Source organism: Haemorhous mexicanus, chromosome 16 (genome assembly GCF_027477595.1).
Source record: "Haemorhous mexicanus isolate bHaeMex1 chromosome 16, bHaeMex1.pri, whole genome shotgun sequence".
NCBI classification, from domain to species: Eukaryota; Metazoa; Chordata; class Aves; order Passeriformes; family Fringillidae; genus Haemorhous; species Haemorhous mexicanus.
In genome coordinates this window covers 9,347,483-9,366,666 of record NC_082356.1, presented here as the reverse complement: position 1 = coordinate 9,366,666, position 19,184 = coordinate 9,347,483, and the positions used below count along the sequence as shown (strand labels likewise).

At 56.7% G+C, this 19,184-nt stretch overlaps 1 protein-coding gene and 1 pseudogene across 1 annotated transcript; one reads left to right on the top strand and one right to left on the bottom strand.

The window, feature by feature from the left end:
• LOC132334709 (zinc finger protein 850-like) overlaps nucleotides 1-19,184 on the top strand; it is an 800,740-nt pseudogene that overhangs the window by 595,189 nt on the left and 186,367 nt on the right.
• Nucleotides 10,500-12,134, bottom strand: LOC132334846 (bolA-like protein 3). The gene is given in 5 exon segments (XM_059861029.1): nucleotides 10,500-10,878; nucleotides 11,198-11,286; nucleotides 11,512-11,588; nucleotides 11,590-11,612; nucleotides 12,073-12,134. Coding segments are annotated over 5 exon segments (285 nt in total). The 5' UTR covers nucleotides 12,103-12,134; the 3' UTR covers nucleotides 10,500-10,812.

Below are 19,184 nucleotides of genomic sequence, written 5' to 3'. Positions count from 1 at the left end.
AACGGAGCAAACCACAGGGCACAGAAGAAAGTGTCCCAGTTTTGAGCTGAATGAGCAGTTCTTGAAGACCAAGGAATAGTTACTGTTGAATTTGCTGTGTGGTTCTTCGGTTTCTTTTCCATTGAAAACATCCTGATTTAGCCCAAAAAGGACACATTTCATTAGCATTTCAATGAGAGCTGCTCTAAGAAAAGGAGCAATTAAAATTCTGAAAGAGTGCAACTGCAGATTAGAGCAATACAGTGACCTGGAAACAAGACCCAAAAGGAGGATGCCATTTACAGTCTGAAGGGTCTAATCCCAGCTCAATGAAGCACCATCAGCAGGAGCACATCAAGGAAGCAGAACAGGAGGTTTCTGTGTATTTACCAGCAATGCAGTCTGGGACTCTGGGTTGTCATGCAGGCTGGTAACTGCTTGCTTGGCCCAGCAGACAAACTCTGTGCAATGTGCTGGAAATAATTATGCAGCTGTGTTTGGGCACACTTTGGATTCAACAGGAGCAATCAGGATTGGTCACCAGGTAAAGAGTTCTTGCCTGACAGACACAAGACTCTGTGCTTTGGTGCTCAGGGACAGCCCAGAGGAAAAGTGCTTCTGCCCAGCAGCTGCTGGGCTTTGTGCTCTTCTACAGCCCCACTGAGGAAACAAAAGCTCCTGGCCTTGGTGCTTTGCTGCTGGTCAATCTGTTACTTCAAAGTGTCTTCTGGGGACTTTGGTGATGAATGCATCACACACAAAAACAAAGAGAACATCTGGCAAGCTGAGCTTTGTTCATGTCAGCAGTGACAGCTGATGAACTTGCTTCAGGTTGTGCTCATGAAGGACCTCTGGCTGCAATGATGGGCTGAGCTGTTCCCATTGCCACTGGGGAGAACATCACTGCTGGCTGGTGGAGAAGCCTTGGGCCAGCAATGTTTATGGGCTGGACGTGAGACTTTGGAGGGAGGGGAGGAAAGACAAGGCCCCAGCAGCCCCAGAGCCAGATCAGTGCACGTGCTCCTGCATCTGCCCCGGGGCTGATGCCAGCCCTGCTGCAGCTCTCTGCTGGGGCTCGGGGGATCAGTGCCTGCTGGGGGCAAGGCACAGGATTCTTCCCTTAGTCTTTTGCCAGAAATTTCATCAGAATGAGGACATGGAGGAGGACTGGTGGAGCAAATTCTATGCGTCCATGGAGGACAAGGACCCCAAATTCCCGTGGGGAACCAACGAGGACAGACTGAATGTGAGCCAGAGCCTGGGACCTGCACTGGGACAGGGACAGCTGGGGACAGGGATGGGGACAGAGACAGGGACAGGACAGGGCTGGGGACAGGGACAGGGAGGATAAAGGGAGTGGGTGAGGACAGGGATAGGGATGAAGGTGGGGAGGGGACAAGGATGAGGATGAGGAGGGAATGGGACAAGGATGAAGAAAGGGCCGGGCCCGCAGTGGGGAGCAGCCCCGGGTCTGATCCAAGGCCAGCCCTGCCCTGCAGATCTACGGCTGCGAGCTGGAGGCGGTGCCCGAGTTCGAGGGGCTGCAGGATTTCTGCCAGACCTTCCCCCTCTCCAAACCCGGCCGTGCCCCCGAGCCCGTGGTCAGCTTCAAGGTGGGTGAAGCCCCCCTCCCCGTGGGACGCCGTGGCCGCGGGGCGGGACCCCCGGAGGGCACCGAGGGTCTCTCAGGGGCTGTTCCGCATCTACCCCGTGCCCCAGGAGGGCGGAGCCGCCCCCGCGCCGCGCTGCTTCCAGCGCCTGCCGCCCCGCCAGCCGCAGCCGTGCCTGCTGCGCGTCTACGTCGTGCGAGCCTTCGACCTGTCCCCCCGCGATGTCACCGGGCTGGTGAGGACAGCGGGGACGCCCGCGGGGCCGGGCGGGGCGGGGCGGGGCGGCCGTGTCACCGCGGTGTCCCCTCCGTGCCCCAGAGCGATCGCTACGTGCGGGTGGCGCTGGGCAAGAAGACGCTGGGACAGCGGGACCAGTACGTGCCCAACACCCTGGAGCCCATCTTTGGCAGGTGCGGCACTGTCACCCCCGGGGCGGGTGGCCCGTGTCACTGTCACCTCCAGGGGGCACTGGGGGCGCTCACCAGGTCACCATTCCCAGTGCTGTTGTGCCACCAGATCCCTGTGCCATTCCCTGTGCCACCACCTGTCCCACTCCCTGTCCTGCCATGTCCCTGTGTCCTCACCTGTCCCACTCCCTGTGCCACCAGCTGAACCATTCCCTGTCCTGAGGGACAGGGAGGGGACACGGGGGGCTGGGAGGGGGGCCAAGAGGGGACATGGTGGGCACAGGAGGATGGCACGGAGCGGGCACAGAGGGGGAATTGGGACACGAGGAGGGGCAGGATGGGGGGCACAGGAAGGTTTGGAGGGCACAGAAGGGTTTGGGGGGCACAGGAAGATGGCACAGAGGGCCAGGGGCGGGCACAGGGGTAACTCCCAGCAGAGGTGCCACTGCCCTGTCCCCAGCACGGGCCCCGCGTGCTGGCGGGACCAGCTGTGCCCCAGCCGGGCCCTGGAGCTCCTGGCGGGCACCCGGGGGCTGCCCGGGCCCCGCTTCAGCCGCGGGGGCACCGCCCTGAGCCTGAGCGGGCAGCGCTTCGAGCTGCGCCACTTGGGTGAGGGGAGGGACTGGGGGAGCTTGGGGGGGTGTGGGGGGTTTTGGGGGGATCTGGTGGGGTTTGGGAGCATGTGGGGTGGGTCTGGTGGGGGTTTGGGGGGGTTTGGTGGGGGTCTGGGGTGTTTTCCAGGGATCGGGGGGGGGTTTGGGGTATCTGGGTGGGTCTGGGGTGTCTGGGGTAATTTGGGGGTGTTGGGGGGGGTCTGTGAGGTGGCTGTCGGGTGGGTGACAGGTGGGTCGGTGTCACAGAGCGGGGCCACCCCCCGCCGCGACACGCCGGGCCCCCCGGGAGCGCCTGGCCCTGCACGTGCTGAACCTGTGCGAGCTCGTCCCGGAGCACTTGGAGACCCGCGGGCTGCAGAGCCGCGCCCAGCCCGGCCTGGAGCAGGTGACAGCGACGCCGGGGACAGCGACACCAGGCTGGGGGTGACAGCGACACCTGGCGGGGAGGGGTGATGGGGACATTGGGGTGACAGAGAACGTGGGGATGGGAACATCGCAGGGACAGCGACGCTGGGGTGGATGCCAGGGACCCCAGGAGTGGGTGATGGGGCCAGGGGGTGACAAGGACAGGTGCTGGGGGGACAAAGGAACCCCGCAGTGATGAGGAGCCTGGGGCCGTGGGGACAGAGAGGGGAAACTGGGGGACACCCGGGGACATGGGGCTGGTGCCACCCTGTCCTGCTGTCCCCAGGGCAAGGTGCAGATGTGGGTGGACATTTTCCCCACCAACCTTGGCCCCCCTGGGCCCCCTGTGAACATCGACCCCCACAAGGCGAAGGGGTGAGTGAGGGACAGGACACCCCTGTGGGGACAGGGCCACCCCCCGTGGGGACAGGGCCACCCCGGGTGGAAGGTGACCCGTCCCTGTCCCCTCCTGAGGTACGAGCTGCACTGCGTGGTGTGGAACGTGCGGGACATGGATCCTGGGGACATCAACCTGCTGGGCCAGCGCATGAGTGACATCTACGTGTCCGGGTGTGTCCCCATCGTGTCCCCTGTCACCCCCCAGCTTCTGTCCTGCTCACTCCAGAGCCCCTTGCAGGTCCTTTGTCACCAGAGGGTCCCTATCAGCCATCCCCAGGGTCCCTGTCACCCCAGGGTGTCCCCATCCATGTGGGCACAGTGGTGACAGCAGTGTCCCCTGGGGGGTGGCACAGAGGTGACAGCGGTGTCCCTGCAGGTGGCTGGATGGGCTCTCCGAGCAGCAGCAGCACACTGACATCCACTATCGCTCCCTGAACGGCCGCGGTGCCTTCAACTGGCGCTTCGTGTTCCCCTTCGAGTTCCTGGCGGCCGAGAAGCTCTGCGCCATCCGCCGCAAGGTCAGAGACAGCCAGAGAGGGGACAGAGTGGGGACACAGCCCAGGGACACGTGCGACCTTGCCGTGTCCTCGGGCAGGAGCACGTGTGGAGTTTGGACGAGATGCTGCTGAAGGTGCTGCCCAAGCTCATCCTGCAGGTGTGGGACAATGACAAGTTCAAGGTGGACGATCTGCTGGGTGAGAGCCCGTGTCACCACCGGGGGGACACCGCAGGGGACAGGGGACAGCCAGTGGGGACAGGAAGCACCCATTGGTGATAAGGAGCTCCCCCAGGTGACAAGGAGCTCCCCCCAGTGACAGAGCTGTCCCCTGCCCTGTCCTGCAGGGATCCTGGAGCTGGAGCTGACGCAGCTGCCCCACCCGGCCTGCAGCGCCCGCCTGTGCCAGGCCACACTGCAGGACCTGCCCTGGTTCTCCTGGGCCTGGCTCTCCCTGCCCCGGTTCTTCTGGGCCCAGCTTTCCCAGGCCTGGCTCTCCCTGGCCCGCTTCTCCTGGCTCTGGCTCCCCCTGGCCTGGCTCTCCTGGTGCTGGTGCCGTGCCCTGGCGCGGCAGCGCTCGCCCCTGAACCTGTTCCGCAGAAGGAGGGCGCGGGGCTGGTGGCCCTGCACCGTGCACAAGGACGGTGGCCAGCGGCTCTTGGTAGGTTGGGAACGGATTGGGGACACCCACACGGGGCTGGGGGACAGCAGGGACAGATCCAACCGCCCCGCAGGGGAAGCTGGAGCTCAGCCTGGAGCTGCTGTTGGCGCAGGAGGCCGAGGAGCGGCCGGTGGGGAAGGGCCGGGAGGAGCCCAAAAAGCACCCGACCCTGCCTGAGCCCAGGTGAGCCCGGGGCGAGCCAGGAGGGGCTGGTGGGCCGGGGACAGGCGGTGGCTGAGCCCGGTGTCCCCGCAGGCACCCCAAGTCCTCGTTCCTGTGGCTGACATCTCCACTGAGCCTTGTCTGCCACGGCGTCCGCTGGCGCTACCTGCTGTGGCTCGGCCTGGGGCTGGCGGCACTCCTGCTGCTCCTGCTGCTCCATTCCTTCTTCCCGGTCAGCACTGCCCCACAAACACCCCGCTGGCACCCCTGAACATGCCCTGACTGCCCCGTGTCCCCCTGCAGGGCACCCTCAAGGTGAAGGTGGCTGACCCACGCCAGCTCCTGCCGGCCAAGGAGCAGCCGGGCACGAAGCCTCCCCTGACGGAGTGCTGAGGAGGAGCTGCCCGGCTCCCCGATTTCCTGGCTCTGAACCCCCCTCCCGAGCTGCTCTGGATGTCCTCGGTGCATTCTGCAGCCAGGAGGGGATTGTCCCATCCGGAACGCTGGGGGAGCTGCCCATGGATGTTCCCTCCTGAACAAAGCCGTGTCCAAGCAGCACCAAAGCATCATCCCTGTCTCTGGTGGCTCGGGGAGGGCATGGACGCTCTAACCCCAGCCCTGATCCCAAATTCAGCCCTAACTCCAGCCTAGGTTCAGCTCCAGCTCCCAAACTCAGCCCCAATTCCTGCCTTAATCCCAACGGCGTCATCAGCCCCCACCCGAGTGCCAGCCCCAGTCCCCTGGGCAGGACGGGGACACCCCTGGGGAGTGTGGCTGCGAGGGAGGTGGGAGCAGCACGGGCTCCTCTGTGCCTGGTCCTGGATCACGGTGGGATGTGGAAGGAGAGAGCCAGCCGGGTGCCCTGACCGTGGGGCCCAGCTCAGGGAAGGAGGAGGGACAGACACTGGCCGGATCATCCCCCAGGACAACGACAACGGACACTGGCAGCCATGGCCACTCCGCGCCGGACCCTGGGGAAGGAGGGCACCAGCCGGAGCATGCCCTGGGGCCAGGAGGGCCGAGATGTCCCGGCCTGGACCCGCCCCGGGGCAATGTGAAGGCTCCTGGTGACCAGGCCCAGTGCACCCAGGCCCTGCCCCTCCCGGGACCCTCTTAGCCAATCACATTGCTCTGTCCTGCTCTATTCCCCGCCCCCCATTGTTTGCACTCTGCTCCCATTGGCTGCGGGCAAGGGGGCGGAGCTAAACCTGCCTATATAAAGCAGGAGCAGGTGCTGTGCGATCAGTTCAGGTCCAGCGGAGGCAGCGGAGCAGAGGAAGCAGAGGAGGCAGAGGAGAGCGGAGCTGCCAACACCAGAGCCGCAGCACCGGCCGAGCCCGCAGAACCAGCAGCCCTGGAGCTTTGGCACTGGCTGGACCCTCGGCGTTGCCAGCCCAGAGCCCCAGCACGGGGTGGTCGTTGGGGGGAGGCTGGGAGGGACGGGGACCCACCGATGCGCCGCTCTCGCCATCCTTGCGCCTCTTCTCACTGCCGCCTTCTCGGTACCAGCCCCTCCAAATGGGAGCGGCACCAGCAGCGGCACCACCCCCGGCTCAGCAAAGGTAAGGGCCGAGAACCGCCGGGGCACCGAGGGACCACGCCGGGCTCCCAGATCGGGGGCTCGGCCACCGCCCCGGCCTGCCCAAGGTAAGGGGATGGAGAATGCGGCAGCCCCCCCAAACTGGGGGGGGTCAGACAGCAACCCCGGCTCAGCAAAGGTAAGGACCGACAACCCGGGGCACCGAGGGACCACGCCGGGCCCCCCAAACCGGAGGGGTCTGGCCACCACCCCGGCCTGCCAAAGGTAAGGGACAAAATAAAGTTGGCAAAAATCACATTACGTGCTGTGGCTGTTCTTTGATAGCTCCATGCGTCACTCGCCACTCGCACAAATCACACAGCGCCCCCAGAAGTGGGGCTTGGACCCCCAAGAGTGGGGCTGGGACCCTCAGAGACCCCTCCCCGTGGGCCTGGGACCACCAGAAATGGGGTAGCAACCACCAAAGACCCCCACCCCATAAACCCAACCACCCCAAAAATGGGCTTGGGATCCCCAGAGACCCCTCCCTGTGGGCATGGGACACTCATAGACCCCTCCCCATAAACCTGGGCACCCCAGAAATGGGGCTGGGACCCCCAAAGACCCCTCCCTGTGGGCCTGGGATCACCAGAAATGGGAGAGGGACCCCCAGAGACTCCTCCTCATAAACCCAAGCTCCCCCAAAATGGGGCTGGGACCCCCAGAGACCCTTCCCATGGGGCTGGGACCCCTCAGTCCCATGAGGTTCCGTTGTCACAACTCTGCCCTGGGTGCCACCAGGTGTGGAACGCCTGCCGTGTCACAATAGAGCCTCGGTTTCGTCATTCCTGGTGCTGTGACGTCATGGAATTTATGGAGTCTGTCCTCGTCCTGGTGTCAGAGAAAATTGAAATGAAAATTGGACTTAATGGCGTGAGTTACCCTCCGCTAGGATTCCAATAATCCCCATTTCCAAGGATCCAATTCCAACTTCCAATAATCCCAATTTCCCAATTCCAATTTCCACTGGGAAGAAATGAAGAGATGAAAGTGAAAAAATAACAGTCTTTTATTAACAAGCAGGGACGCAACATGTAGAAAAAAGAAGTAAAGAATTTATTGGAATTTTATGGAATTAATGGAATCTGTCCTCATTCAGGTGTCAGAGAAATTTAAAAATTGAATTTAATGTCCTGGAATCCTCCTTTAGGATTCCGGTTATCCCAATTTCCAATAAACCAATTCCAGTTTCCAATAATTCCACTTTCCATCGGGAAGAAATGAAGATCTGAAAGCGAAAAAATACCAATATCTTTTATTAACAAGCAGGAAATGCTCCCAAAATCCCGAATTTAGCGTGGCCCCGCCCCCACCCCGCCCTCACCCCTGCCCCTGGGCCACGCCCCTCTGGAACCCTCTGCCTCTTGACCAATCAGATCGCTCGTCTGCATTTTGGTCACGCCTCCCCTCTGTTTGCTCACAATGTGGACTGTTGGTTGCTCCGCCCCCATGCTGTTTTCTCAATTCCCATTGGCTGTCCTGTGCGGGGGCGTGGCTCAGGCTGGGTATATAAAGCGGGTGGCGGGAGCAGGGGGCTGAGTTCGGGATCAGGATCGGCGGCGGACCGGAGTGGGCGGAGACCCCCGGAGCAGGGCAGCTGGACAGCGGAGGATCCCAGCGGTGGACACTGCAGTGGCCGGAGCCTGGAGGATCCCAGCGGTGGACACTGGAACGGCCAGAGCCCCAGGACCGGGGCGGCCGGACACCAGAGGATCGCAGCGGTGGACACTGGGGCGGCCGGACACCGGAGGATCGCGGCGTTGGACGTCGGGGAACCACAGCGATGAACACTGGTCCACAGACCGTCCCCGCGCACATTACGGTAAGCACGAACGGAGCCGATCTGCCCCCTCCCGGTAACGGGAAGGAGGACGGAGATGATCTGACTCACCCCCCTGCTCAGGTGAAGACGGTCCCGGCCCCCCACAGCGGAGGAGCAGCAAGGGTCCGGAGACCCCACCGGACACTCCGCTCCAGAGACCACCCCCCACCCACATCACATCACGGTAAGCACGAACGGAGAGGATCCGGCCCCCTCCCGGTAACGGGAAGCGGCTGGATATAACCTGACTCCCTCTTATCTCCACAGTGGGCACAGACAGTCCCGGGAACTGGGGAGCAGCGGGGCTGCGGAGACCCCCACCCCCCTTCCCCCCTTCCCCCCCCCTCATTAAATTAAACACAAACTGAGACGAGCCGGCCCCTCCCGGTAATGGGGAAGGACGGAGATGATCTGACCCCCCCGTTCATCCCCGCACGGGACCGGGGTGGAGCTGAACCCCGAACCAGGCCCTCCTAAACGGGGGACAACCGAGACCAACCGGGCCCTTCCTTAACAGAGGAGAACCGGGACCACCGGGCCCTCCATCATGGGGGAGGACCAAGCCCACCGGGCTCTCCTCAACGGGAGAGGACTGAGACCGGAGCCAGAGACAAGCCTGTCCCACCTGAGGGAGGTGAGGAGGGCTGAGACCCCCAGTGCCCCTAAATGTAGAAATGGAGACCCCAAAAAAGACAGCCAGAGACCCCCACCCCCCGTAAATGGCGGGAGGACGGAGACCCCCCCCCCCCGGTGTCCTTCAAGGGTGAGAAGGGTGGAGACCCTCCCGAGCATCCTGCGGGGTGAGAGGAGCAGGGCAGCATCCCCAGAGCCCCTCCAGGCAGCCCTGGGCCCAGAGAGAGCCCCTGAGCATCCCCCAGGCTCTGGGCAATGGAAACCAGAATTTACAGAAATCAAATTTTACAACAGATGGGGAAAAAAAAACCAAACTAGAATTTACAAAAATCAATTTTACAACGCATGGAAAAAAAAATCCAATTTTACAAAAATCAAATTTTACAAGTTGTGGGAAGTTTTGGCTGATATTGACTCCCCCAAGGAGTCACTTGAGGTGAAAACACGAACAAATCACAAAGCCCCAGCCCCCACCCCGGGGCTGTGCCCATCCTTGTCACACCTGGGGGCTGCTGGGGGTCCCCACCCCTGAACTGGGGGACCATTGGACCCCCCCCCTACTTAAGGGAGGGGACAGAAATGAAAAGTGAATTTAGGGAGGGGAACCCCCCGGGCCCCCTCCGACCCCCCAGAGGCAGAGGGGATGGACCTGGAGCGTCTGGGGGCACCAGGCAAAGGAAAATGGGCAGAAATGAATTCTAACAGCTCGTAATTTGGCTGATAATTTGATTTATATTTTGGCTGATTGATTATTTGGCTGTTTATCTGGCTGACTGTTAGTTTGGCTGATACTTTAGCTACTTATTTAGCTGCTATTTGCTCTCCCAAGTAGCACTTGAGATAAAAATGCAAACAAATCCCAAACCCCTGGGCTTGGGAGCACAGGGCAGCCAGAGATTCCATCCCTGTCACACCCAGGGGCTTTCCAAGTGATTAATTATTTAATTATTTAATTGTTCTGTGGATTTAGAGGCACAGGCCCCCCCCAGTCCCTCTCAGTGCCCCCAGTGTGACATGGATGGAGACCTCTCGAGTGCCCCCAGGCTCTGAAATAAATAAAATTCAGTAAAATCTGACAGCACAAACCAGGCGTGGACTGATTATTTATTACAATTTATTATATCATTTATTATTTTTATAGTATTTATAATTTATATTAACTTTATATACATGATATATACTATTTATATTAATTACTATTCCTTATATAAAAATGTGACATTTATTATGGATTTTGTTTAATGGCTAATAATAATAAAAATTGGGGGCTGAATGTAAGGTCAGGCTTAAAGGTGGGGTTTGGTTTAGGGCTGTGGGTTTAGGAAGGGGCTGCAGTTGGGGCTGGGTTTGAGGTCGGGGTTAACCCTAAGCCAGCCCCACTTTTGGGGGTCCCAGGCCCATGGGGAGGGGTCCCTGGGGGTCTCAGCCCCACTTCTGGTCTGCCTGGGCTCATTTTTTTGGGGTCCCACTCCCACTTTTGGGGTTCCCGCGCTCATTTCTTGCCCCGCCCCCGAGTGGGCATGGCAGTGCAGCAACGCCCAATACAGGGCCACGCCCCCTTCACAAAATTCCCGCCATTTCCCGCAGCTCTCGCGAGACTTGGCGGCGCGGGTGGGGCTCCCTCAGAGCAGCCCGGCTCGGCCTGGCCGCGCTCCCCTCAGCCCTCCCCGCTCCCTCAATCTCCTGCTCCCCTCAGCCCTCCCTGCTCCCTCAGTCCGTCCCCTCAATCTCCTGCTCCCCTCAGCCCTCCCTGCTCCCTCAGTCCTCTCCCTTATTCCTTCCCGTTCCCTCAGCCCTGTATGCTCCCCTCAGTCCTTTCCCTCAGGTCTCTCCACTCCCCTCAGCCCTTCCCGCTGGGGAATAAAGCCCTCTGCAAGGACCCTTCTGAGAACATGGGCTCCAAAACCCTCCTTCAAGGGCCCTTTTGGGCTCCAAGGCTAATAATAATAATAACAACAACCATCCCCAGGACTGAGCACACAGCACGGGGTGGGGTTCACGCCCAGGAGTGCAGCCCTGGGCCCCTCCTGGAGCTCGGGGCAGGCTCAGCCCTTGGGGGCCGAGGTGAAGATGCGCAGGCCGGGCATGTGCGTGATCTCCTCGCTCAGCGTCTGCGGGGCAAGCGCAGTTCAGGGCCGGCTCTGGCCTTGGAGCAGCCTCAGCCGGCAGCCACAGCCCCACAGCCAGGGCTGCTGCACCCTCAGCCCCTCTCTCCCATTCCCTCACACCCATTCCAGCTGTTCCCATGCCCTCTGTCCCATTCCCTCACACCCATTCCCTCTCCTCTGCTCCCTCTCCCATTCCCTCTCCCCCGTTCCCTCTTTCCCATCCCCTCTCCCCATTCCCTCTCCCCAATTCCAGCTGTTCCCTTTCCCTCTCTTCATCCTCTCTCCCCTGTTCTCTCCCATTCCCTCTCCCCCTTCCCCACACCTGGGTCACCATCCTGTGCTGCTGCACCGGGCGCTTCTCCTGGAACAACTCCGACTCCACGTGGATCTCATATATGTCACCGCAGCCTCCTGGGAACCCGGGACAATTAACACCAATTAACGTCAATTAAAATCAATTAAAGTCAGTACAAGTCAAGGCTTGAGCACCCTCACACTCCTGCCCTGTCTGGGGGTCCCCGCAGCCTGGGGGGGATGGAGACTGACTGGGTTTAAAAAAAACTGGGTTTGGGGTAACCAAGAGCGGGTTTAGGGCAAACAGGAGCGGGTTTAGGCCCAGCAGGAGCGGGTCCCTACCTGAGATGCCCACCACCTTGATGGCCGAAGCCCGCGGGAATTTCTCCCGCAGCAGCCGCGCCAGGCGCGACTCCCCGCCAGGAGCGGCAGCGCAGGAACAGCTGGGGGGAAACGGCCCTGAGAGCCCCGGGGGGACCCCTAAAAACAGCCCCGGGAGCGGAGGGGAGGGGAAAGGGAAATAGAAGCTGCCGGCACCGGAGGGGGGCACAAGAAGCTGCGGAACCCCGGGAGATGCGGGCGAACCGGGAGAAGGAGGGGTGGGAACGGGAGCTGCCATCACCGGAGGATCGGGCGGTGGGAACGGGGCCTGCGGAGGGGCGGGGGGGTTACCTGTGCCGGGGGGACATTGTGAGGAGCGGCAGCACCGGGAGCGGTACAAGGAACGGGGGAACACCGGGAGACGGTGGGGAACGGGGCCCGGGGACGGACACCGGGAGGGAGCGCGGGCCGCGGTTACCGGCACCGGGGGGACACAGGGGGAAACGGGCCGGGAGGGCAGCACGAGCAGGGGGAGGGAGACGGGGACAAGGACAGAGGGACAGGGGACTGACGGACACTCACCGGGCCCCGGCTCAGCCCCGCCGCCGCCATCCCGGGGGCGCGCCGGGGTCACCTCCGGCTCAGCCAATCAGAGCGCGCCGGTGACAAAAGGGGCGTGGCCAGCGCTGCACCCCACGAGCGCCCCCTGGTGGTTCGGAGGACCAGGAGAGGCCCCGCCCCCCGACGCCCCCCAAAGGGTCCCCACCAAGGGTCCCCTCCTGCCCCCATAAAGGTTCCCCTCCTGACCCCACAAAAGTTCCATCCTCCCCCCACTCCATTCCCATATCCAGGGTCCCATCCCGACCCCCAAAAGGATCCCAAAATGATCCCATCCCCCCTCTCATCCCATAGATGGGCCCTCATCCTGATCTCCCCCCCAAAGGACCCCCAATTCCCATGCCCAGAACTCCATCCAGACCCCCCAGTCCAAAAAACCCCAACCCCAAAAACCCCACAAATCCTTATCCCAAAAACCCCAAAAATCCCAATCCCAAAACCCCAATCCTGCCTCAAATTCCCACTACCAGACCCCCAATCCTAAAAACCCCAACCCCAAAATCCCCAACCCCAAAAACCCCACAAACCCCAATCCCAAATACCCCAAAAATCCCAATCCCAAAACCCCAATCCTGCCCCCAATTCCCACTACCAGTCCCCCAATCCTAAAAATCCCAACTCCAAAAACCCCAACCACAAAAACCCCAATCCTGTCCCAAATTCCCACTCCCAGACCCCCCCAACCCCAAAAACTCCCATCCCAAAACCCCAATCCCTCAGGAATTGCAGCCGAGCCTGGTGTTGAGTGCAAAAAATAAATATAAAATTTATTAAAACACCCACAATATTTTAAAGGTATCGGGAATAATAACACAGCCCAACTCAGAATAAAATACAAATTAAAAATAAACAACAACAGAACAAAAAAAAAAAACAAAAAACAAAACCAAAACCGGAGGGGAGGATCCAAACTTGCAATTTTTAGGAATCCTAAAAAAAAAAATTGAAACATGGGTGGAAAGAAAAAGAGGGAAAAGGGTGAAAAACAACACAGAGAGAAAGGGAAAATGATAAAAAATAAAATTATCGGCATAGATTTCCTGTCCTAGGAGTATCTACAGTTTGATTACATGTTAATTAATTCTTTAATTAATTATTCCTATTGCCTTGAGACGTGGGAAAAAATTCTACCGCTCCTTGATCCACCCCGAAACTTCATTTCAAGTAACCCCAGAGCCGAGCCCAGCCAGGAACCCCAAAGGATTTGGGACCCCCTGGTGCCTCCCCCGCAGCTGCCGCCATCCCCAGAACATGCCAAAAAGCGCAGGAACAGCCCCAAAGAATTCCCAAAATAAAAATCCCATTATTTGGGATTTTCAAATAATGCTGGAACACCTCAGAAAAAATCCCCAAAAAAATCCCAAAATAAATCCCAGAAAGTGCCAGAACACCGCCAAAAAAAAATCAATCAAAAAATGCCAAAACAAATCCCAAAAAAATCTGGAACAACCCAAAAAAATCTCAAAAGAAATCCCACACTAAATCCCAAAATGTGCCAGAACACCAAAAAAAAAATCCCTAAAAAAACCCCAAAAAAATCCCAAATAATGCCGGAAAAATCCCAAAAAATCCCAAAATAAATCACAAAAAATATCCCAAAATAAATCCCAGATCACGCTGGAATACCCCAAGAAAAATCCCCACCAAAAAACCCAAAATAAATCCCAAATAGCACCAGAATACCCACCAAACAGATCTCCCTGGGGGCAGAGCATGGAGAGCATCAGCTCCTTGGGCTCCTCAGGAGCTGGGGCAGGAACAGGATGTGCTTCAGGGCTTTGCCCACAGCTGGGCAAACGGGAGAAAAACCCCAACATCAGCAACAAACCTGCCCCAAACCTGCCCCAAGCAGGCCCCAAATCTGCCCAAAGTCACTCTGGACACACACCAAACAATCTGCCCCAAATCCCACCAAAATCCTCCATGGTTTGACCCAGGGCTGTCTCAGCATTTTTAAGGATTTTTCAGAGTTCCAAGAAATGATCTCTCAGCTCTGTGGGAAGCCTCCTCTAAACTGATGGCGTTGTGACATCTCCTCTAAGGAATCAGATGCAGCCCCAATTATTATTACAGAACCACTCCAACAGTTTGCTGGGTTTAAAGCATCTCTGTGCTGGGGGAATTTTGGAGGAGACAGCTATTGGATGGTTCATTAGTCTGTCACCCCCAGACCTTCACTCCTAAGTGCCATTCTCTAGAGCCTTGTTTTAAATTACCTTTAGGGAATTCTCTCCCACTTAGAGCTTGGGTGGTGGCCAGGCCTCAGCCCTGCCTGGACAGGAATTTGCCAACAGAGCCAGATGTTTTCTGCATCAAAACTAGATTTGAGTGGCTTGCACTTGGCAATCTGACCCTCTAGACATGACTGTTGAACTATTTTTAAAGGGAGCTTGGGAATTATTGTCTGGAAATAATGATCCAAGTCCCCCCTGCATGGAGGTTTGTCAGCTGTTTGCAGACTCTGGGATGATGGTACATTATTTCAGAGATTGCTATTTACCTAATTCCACCTATGTTGTTAGCTTTGCCTGCTATTTGAAATATTCCTGATTGTTGTATCCAAATTATTCCTAATTGCTGTAAGTTTCTTGTCCACTGCATGTATTAATTTACTATGATGTTGCTTCACACTCATAACAAAAGACATGCATCTCATTCTTAAAAAACCAAAAAGAAGAGGAAATAACACCTTAAGAACGTTCAGATAATGCAAATTGTACATGAGAAATTTGGACAACTAATCATTCTGAATGATGCAGTATTTACATGAAAAATTTGGAAAAAAGATCATCACATCTAAATCCCAACTGAGTGCACCACAGTGAAGCCCAATTGATTCATTACCTTCAGGAGAAGATGTGCCTGTGTTTTATCATCAGCAGCTCAAAGCTGTCACCTGTTCATTCCATCAGACACTGATCAGCTCTGAAAAAATGAGGCCCAGGGCAAAGAGAAATAACCTCATCACCTTGCAGCCTCTGTGGCCAGAGCAGGAGCAGGAGGAGGACTGCCAAGACATGGCTGGGTCTGGAAACTGACAGAGGCACTTTGCCAACAAAAGCCTCATGGCACCCTCATGGTACAGTGCTCCTACTGACCTTCTCCAGTTATTCCCTGTTCCAGCTCCCAGGAGGACATTCAGGGATGGCAAAGATCAGCATTTCCAGCTAATGGACTTTCTCATCCTTCTCAACTAATTGGAAACAATGGTCATTTCTTTCCATTTCCCCAAGAGACATTGGACATTATTCTTCTGTTTTCTCATGCTGCAAAACCTGTGTCAATGACTTGATAGAATTTGGTAAGTTTTGTTGATTGTAATTGCTCTTTTATCTACCTTATCCCATATCTAATAGATAACCAGTGATAACCTTGATGAGATAATACCCTCACAAGAGTGAGCAGTTTCAACATCAGAACACAGGAGCCTTTTTTAAATGAACAAAAAGGGGGAGATGCCATAGACAGGTAGAATAATGATAAAAGAAAGGCCCTATGAAATCAGGCCTTGCTCTGCTCTATTAACAGCTGGCCTGTCATCTCCTCTGAGTGCAGCTAAGCAGTTACAAGTTCCCATGTGAAGCAATTTTGAGAATGAGACTTTGTGAACAATCTATTCTGAGGGTGAGAAACAAATGCACCTGCAACAACAAGGGATTTGTGCCATGAGAATCAGTGAAGAGAACAGAAAAACAATACAGTAGAGAGATTTGATGCACAACTAAAATCTATTTATTAAACAATAATAGAAAAACTGCTAAGAAATTTGTTAACTAGCTAAAATTAAACAAGATGTCTAATAAACTGAGTATAATTAGTTGTGTGAATAAAAAAATTAGGAGTCCTTCTCCATCCCATGTGGTTTTTCTGGGATTTCAGTTCCCCCCCTTCTTTTGGACTTTGGCTTTCCCCTTCTGTGGGGCTTTGGTGACCTTCTTCTCTGGGGCGTTGGTTTCTTTCTTCTCTGGGCCTTTCTTTTCCTTCTTCTCAGGGGATTTTGTTTCTTTTTTTGGGATTTTGGTTTCCTTCATCTCTGGTGGTTTGCTTTTCCCCTTCTCTGCTTTTGGAGGCTGCTTCCCCACACAAACTCCCTTCTTTCCCTTCTTCCACCTCTCTTCCTCCTTCTGCCTCTTTTCTTCCTCTAAGGTTTTGGCCTCCTCCTGAAGCTTTTGAGCGGGCTGCTTCAGTTCCCTTCTGCAGACAAAACAGAAAACATGGCTGAGAGTCCCACCAGAAACTTGGGCTCACCAGTCCTGGCTGGCCCTGCACTTCATTCCTTCACCCTGAGGCCATTTCTGTGAATTCTCCTCAACCCACAGAGGCTGGGAACATCCCAAGTGAGGGCACTGGTGGAAGGGGACCTCCAGGACCAGCCAAACCTGAGCTTTGCCATCATCAGCTCTTGACTGTGCAAGCTCCCTCTTAAGGCTCAGCCAGAGCCCTCCAGCCCAGTGCCAAAGGCTGATCCACCAGCTCTCTGTGCTGGTGCTGAAAACGCCCTTTGTCTCTTGGCTCCCCAGGTTAGAGCAGAGCACAGATTGCTCACATCTGCTTCTCTCTCCTACCATTCTTACTCAGCTCATTCAGCCCCTTCTCCCTGGGCACAGCTGAAGCATGATTTTAAAGGGTTAAGATTTCAGCTGAGGGTTAGAAGCAATTCCCATGGATCAGGATGTAAGGTAGATAGGCAGACCATAGGTTAATGATTATGAGATGCTTAAGCTGGAGCTGATTGTTCCATTGTTTACCATTAGGAGCTTCTTTCTAGAAGGAAGTGGAGTAAGTGAACTGTTAGAAGAACAAATTGAAACCAGTAGAACAATGGGTTAGCACCTGGACTTGATGTCAATCAATCACTAAGCAGGGGACCTTGGATCATGCCAGAGGGTCACAGAGACCTGATGAAGACATTCCTGACTTCATCCCTTAAGACCACGGACCCAATTCAGGAAAAGAACTGCACAGGTGTGAAGGATCAATGACCACATTTGAATACAGAGCAGGGATGGGAGGTGCTGGGGCTGTGCAGATGTATTGTATGTAAGATCTTGGGAAATAAAGAGAGGGCAAAGAACCTTGGGCAGCGCGGTCACGCCTTTTAGGGACGGCTCTGGTGCCGCCCGCCGGTGTTAATAAACACACCACTGTCTGACTTTAATTAGTTAGAGAGTCTCTGTCCCTGATCTTCGGTTTTAAGGACTCCTAGCCTGCTCCTTAATGAGAACAATCCTGTCAGTCAGAAAGCAAAGGCTGCAGGAATTCCTCTCCTGCCAGACAGGCTCTTGGCAGCCAGATTTCCTGCTGGAACCCAGCTGTGACCAAGCAAACCAGGGCTGGCTGCCGTGGAAACCATTGGAAGCAGCCTCATCCATCTCCTCCCCATGAAACCAACTTCAGCCTGGCCTGAAGAAGTCCTGAGGCACAGGCTTGCTTTGAGCAGCCTCCCCTCCCAGCTCCACACTTGGCCTGTGTGTCCTGAGCTGGGCTGCCTTGCTGGAGCTGAGCTTCTCCTGTGCTTGCCTACTGCTGCAGCTGAAGGGGAGCCTCAAGGACATGAGCTTTTCTGGGTGCTGTCCCACCACAAGGAGAACCTGGCAGATCAGCATTGCAAGGACTTCATCTGGGGCAGGAGCAGGACCCAAAGCAAGGTTTGGTCTGTGCCCCATGCCTGCCCATCCCACAATCCCACTGCTTTGGTGAAGAAGGGAGATGAAGAAGAAGATGCCACTCAACATCCTGGACTTCAAGACACCTCCAGAGGCAGTGCCAAGGCAAGCCCAGAGCCCAGCTCCCTGCAGGCAGCAGCTAAGCCAGGAGGGCTCAGCACTCCTATAGAGCAGATGATGTTCTGTCTCAACAGAAGAAGGTCCTTCCTCTCTTGGGAGCCAGGGAGCTCAGAGTGGCCATCCCTGTGCTGCTTCTGGCCTTTGCTATGCAGCACCTCTGAGCTCAGAGTCCTTGGAGCAGGGAAGCCCTGCAGGGACAAGAACCCATGGCAGAGCAGTAACCCATGCAAGGCTCACTCACCTGTCCCTGAGAGGTGCCTGAGAGCCACAGCTGATCTCCCGGGGGCTCAGGGAGGAGCTGACACCTGAGGCCTCCCCGGTCACCAGCACCTCACAGGTGGGGCCTCCCTCCACGTGGCACAGCTCGGTGACATTGGAGGTGCTGCTGAGGTGGCCAGAGAAGGTGGAGGAGACCTGCTGGCTCTGTCCTGGCTGCAGCACACCTGAGAGTGGCAGGACACTGAAAGCCTGGATGGAAGACAGGAGAGATTGAGGTGTTGAGCATGGAAATGGATGCAGAAGAGCATCTTGGAGCAAAGTGCAGCTGGACCTGGAGGGGCCTATTCTCCAAACACTGCCAGAATCACCCTCACCTCATCCTGCATCCATGCCACTGACCAGGGCAGGGACCATGGGGAAAATCTTCTCCCATGCTCACAGGTCAATGCATTAATTAGTACATTACATGAAAGGGAACTGGGATGTCTCCTGGCAGTAGAAATTCTCTCTGATGCACAACTTGCCTTGAAAAAGTTTAAAAACTTCCTGCTTTTAGAGAAGGAGAAGACTCAGAGTGAAAGCTCTTGCAGCTGAGGGAAGGAGTCCAGCCCAGCTCATCTGACTCCTGAGGCTCTTCCCCTCTCTCTCTGATTTAAATGCTGCTTTCTCAAGGTGCTACAGCAAAAGCTCCTGCAAAAATTTCCTGTGGACCACCTGAGGAGTTCCAGGGGGAGCAGTGCCCTCCACAGGTGCTGCACAGCGTCCTTGGGCAGCCCCACAACGTGTCCTGCACGGCCTCTCCAACAAGCAGCTGCTTCAGCAGCACTTTGTGCTGGGCCTGGAGGGAGGGGAGGCCCCTCTGTGGCCAATGCTGAGGGCCCCCAGTGGCACTGGGAGCTCCAGCCCTGCTGGCCACACTGACAATGGGCAAGTGAGACAGATTCCCTCTTGCCTTCCAGGGGAGTGTGCACTACGTCCAGGGAGCACCTGAATCCCTCCAAGCCTCGTGGGAGGGGAGGGTTTTCAGGAGTTTGTGCTGGCACCTGAAAAACAAGCCATTTTCTGTGCTGG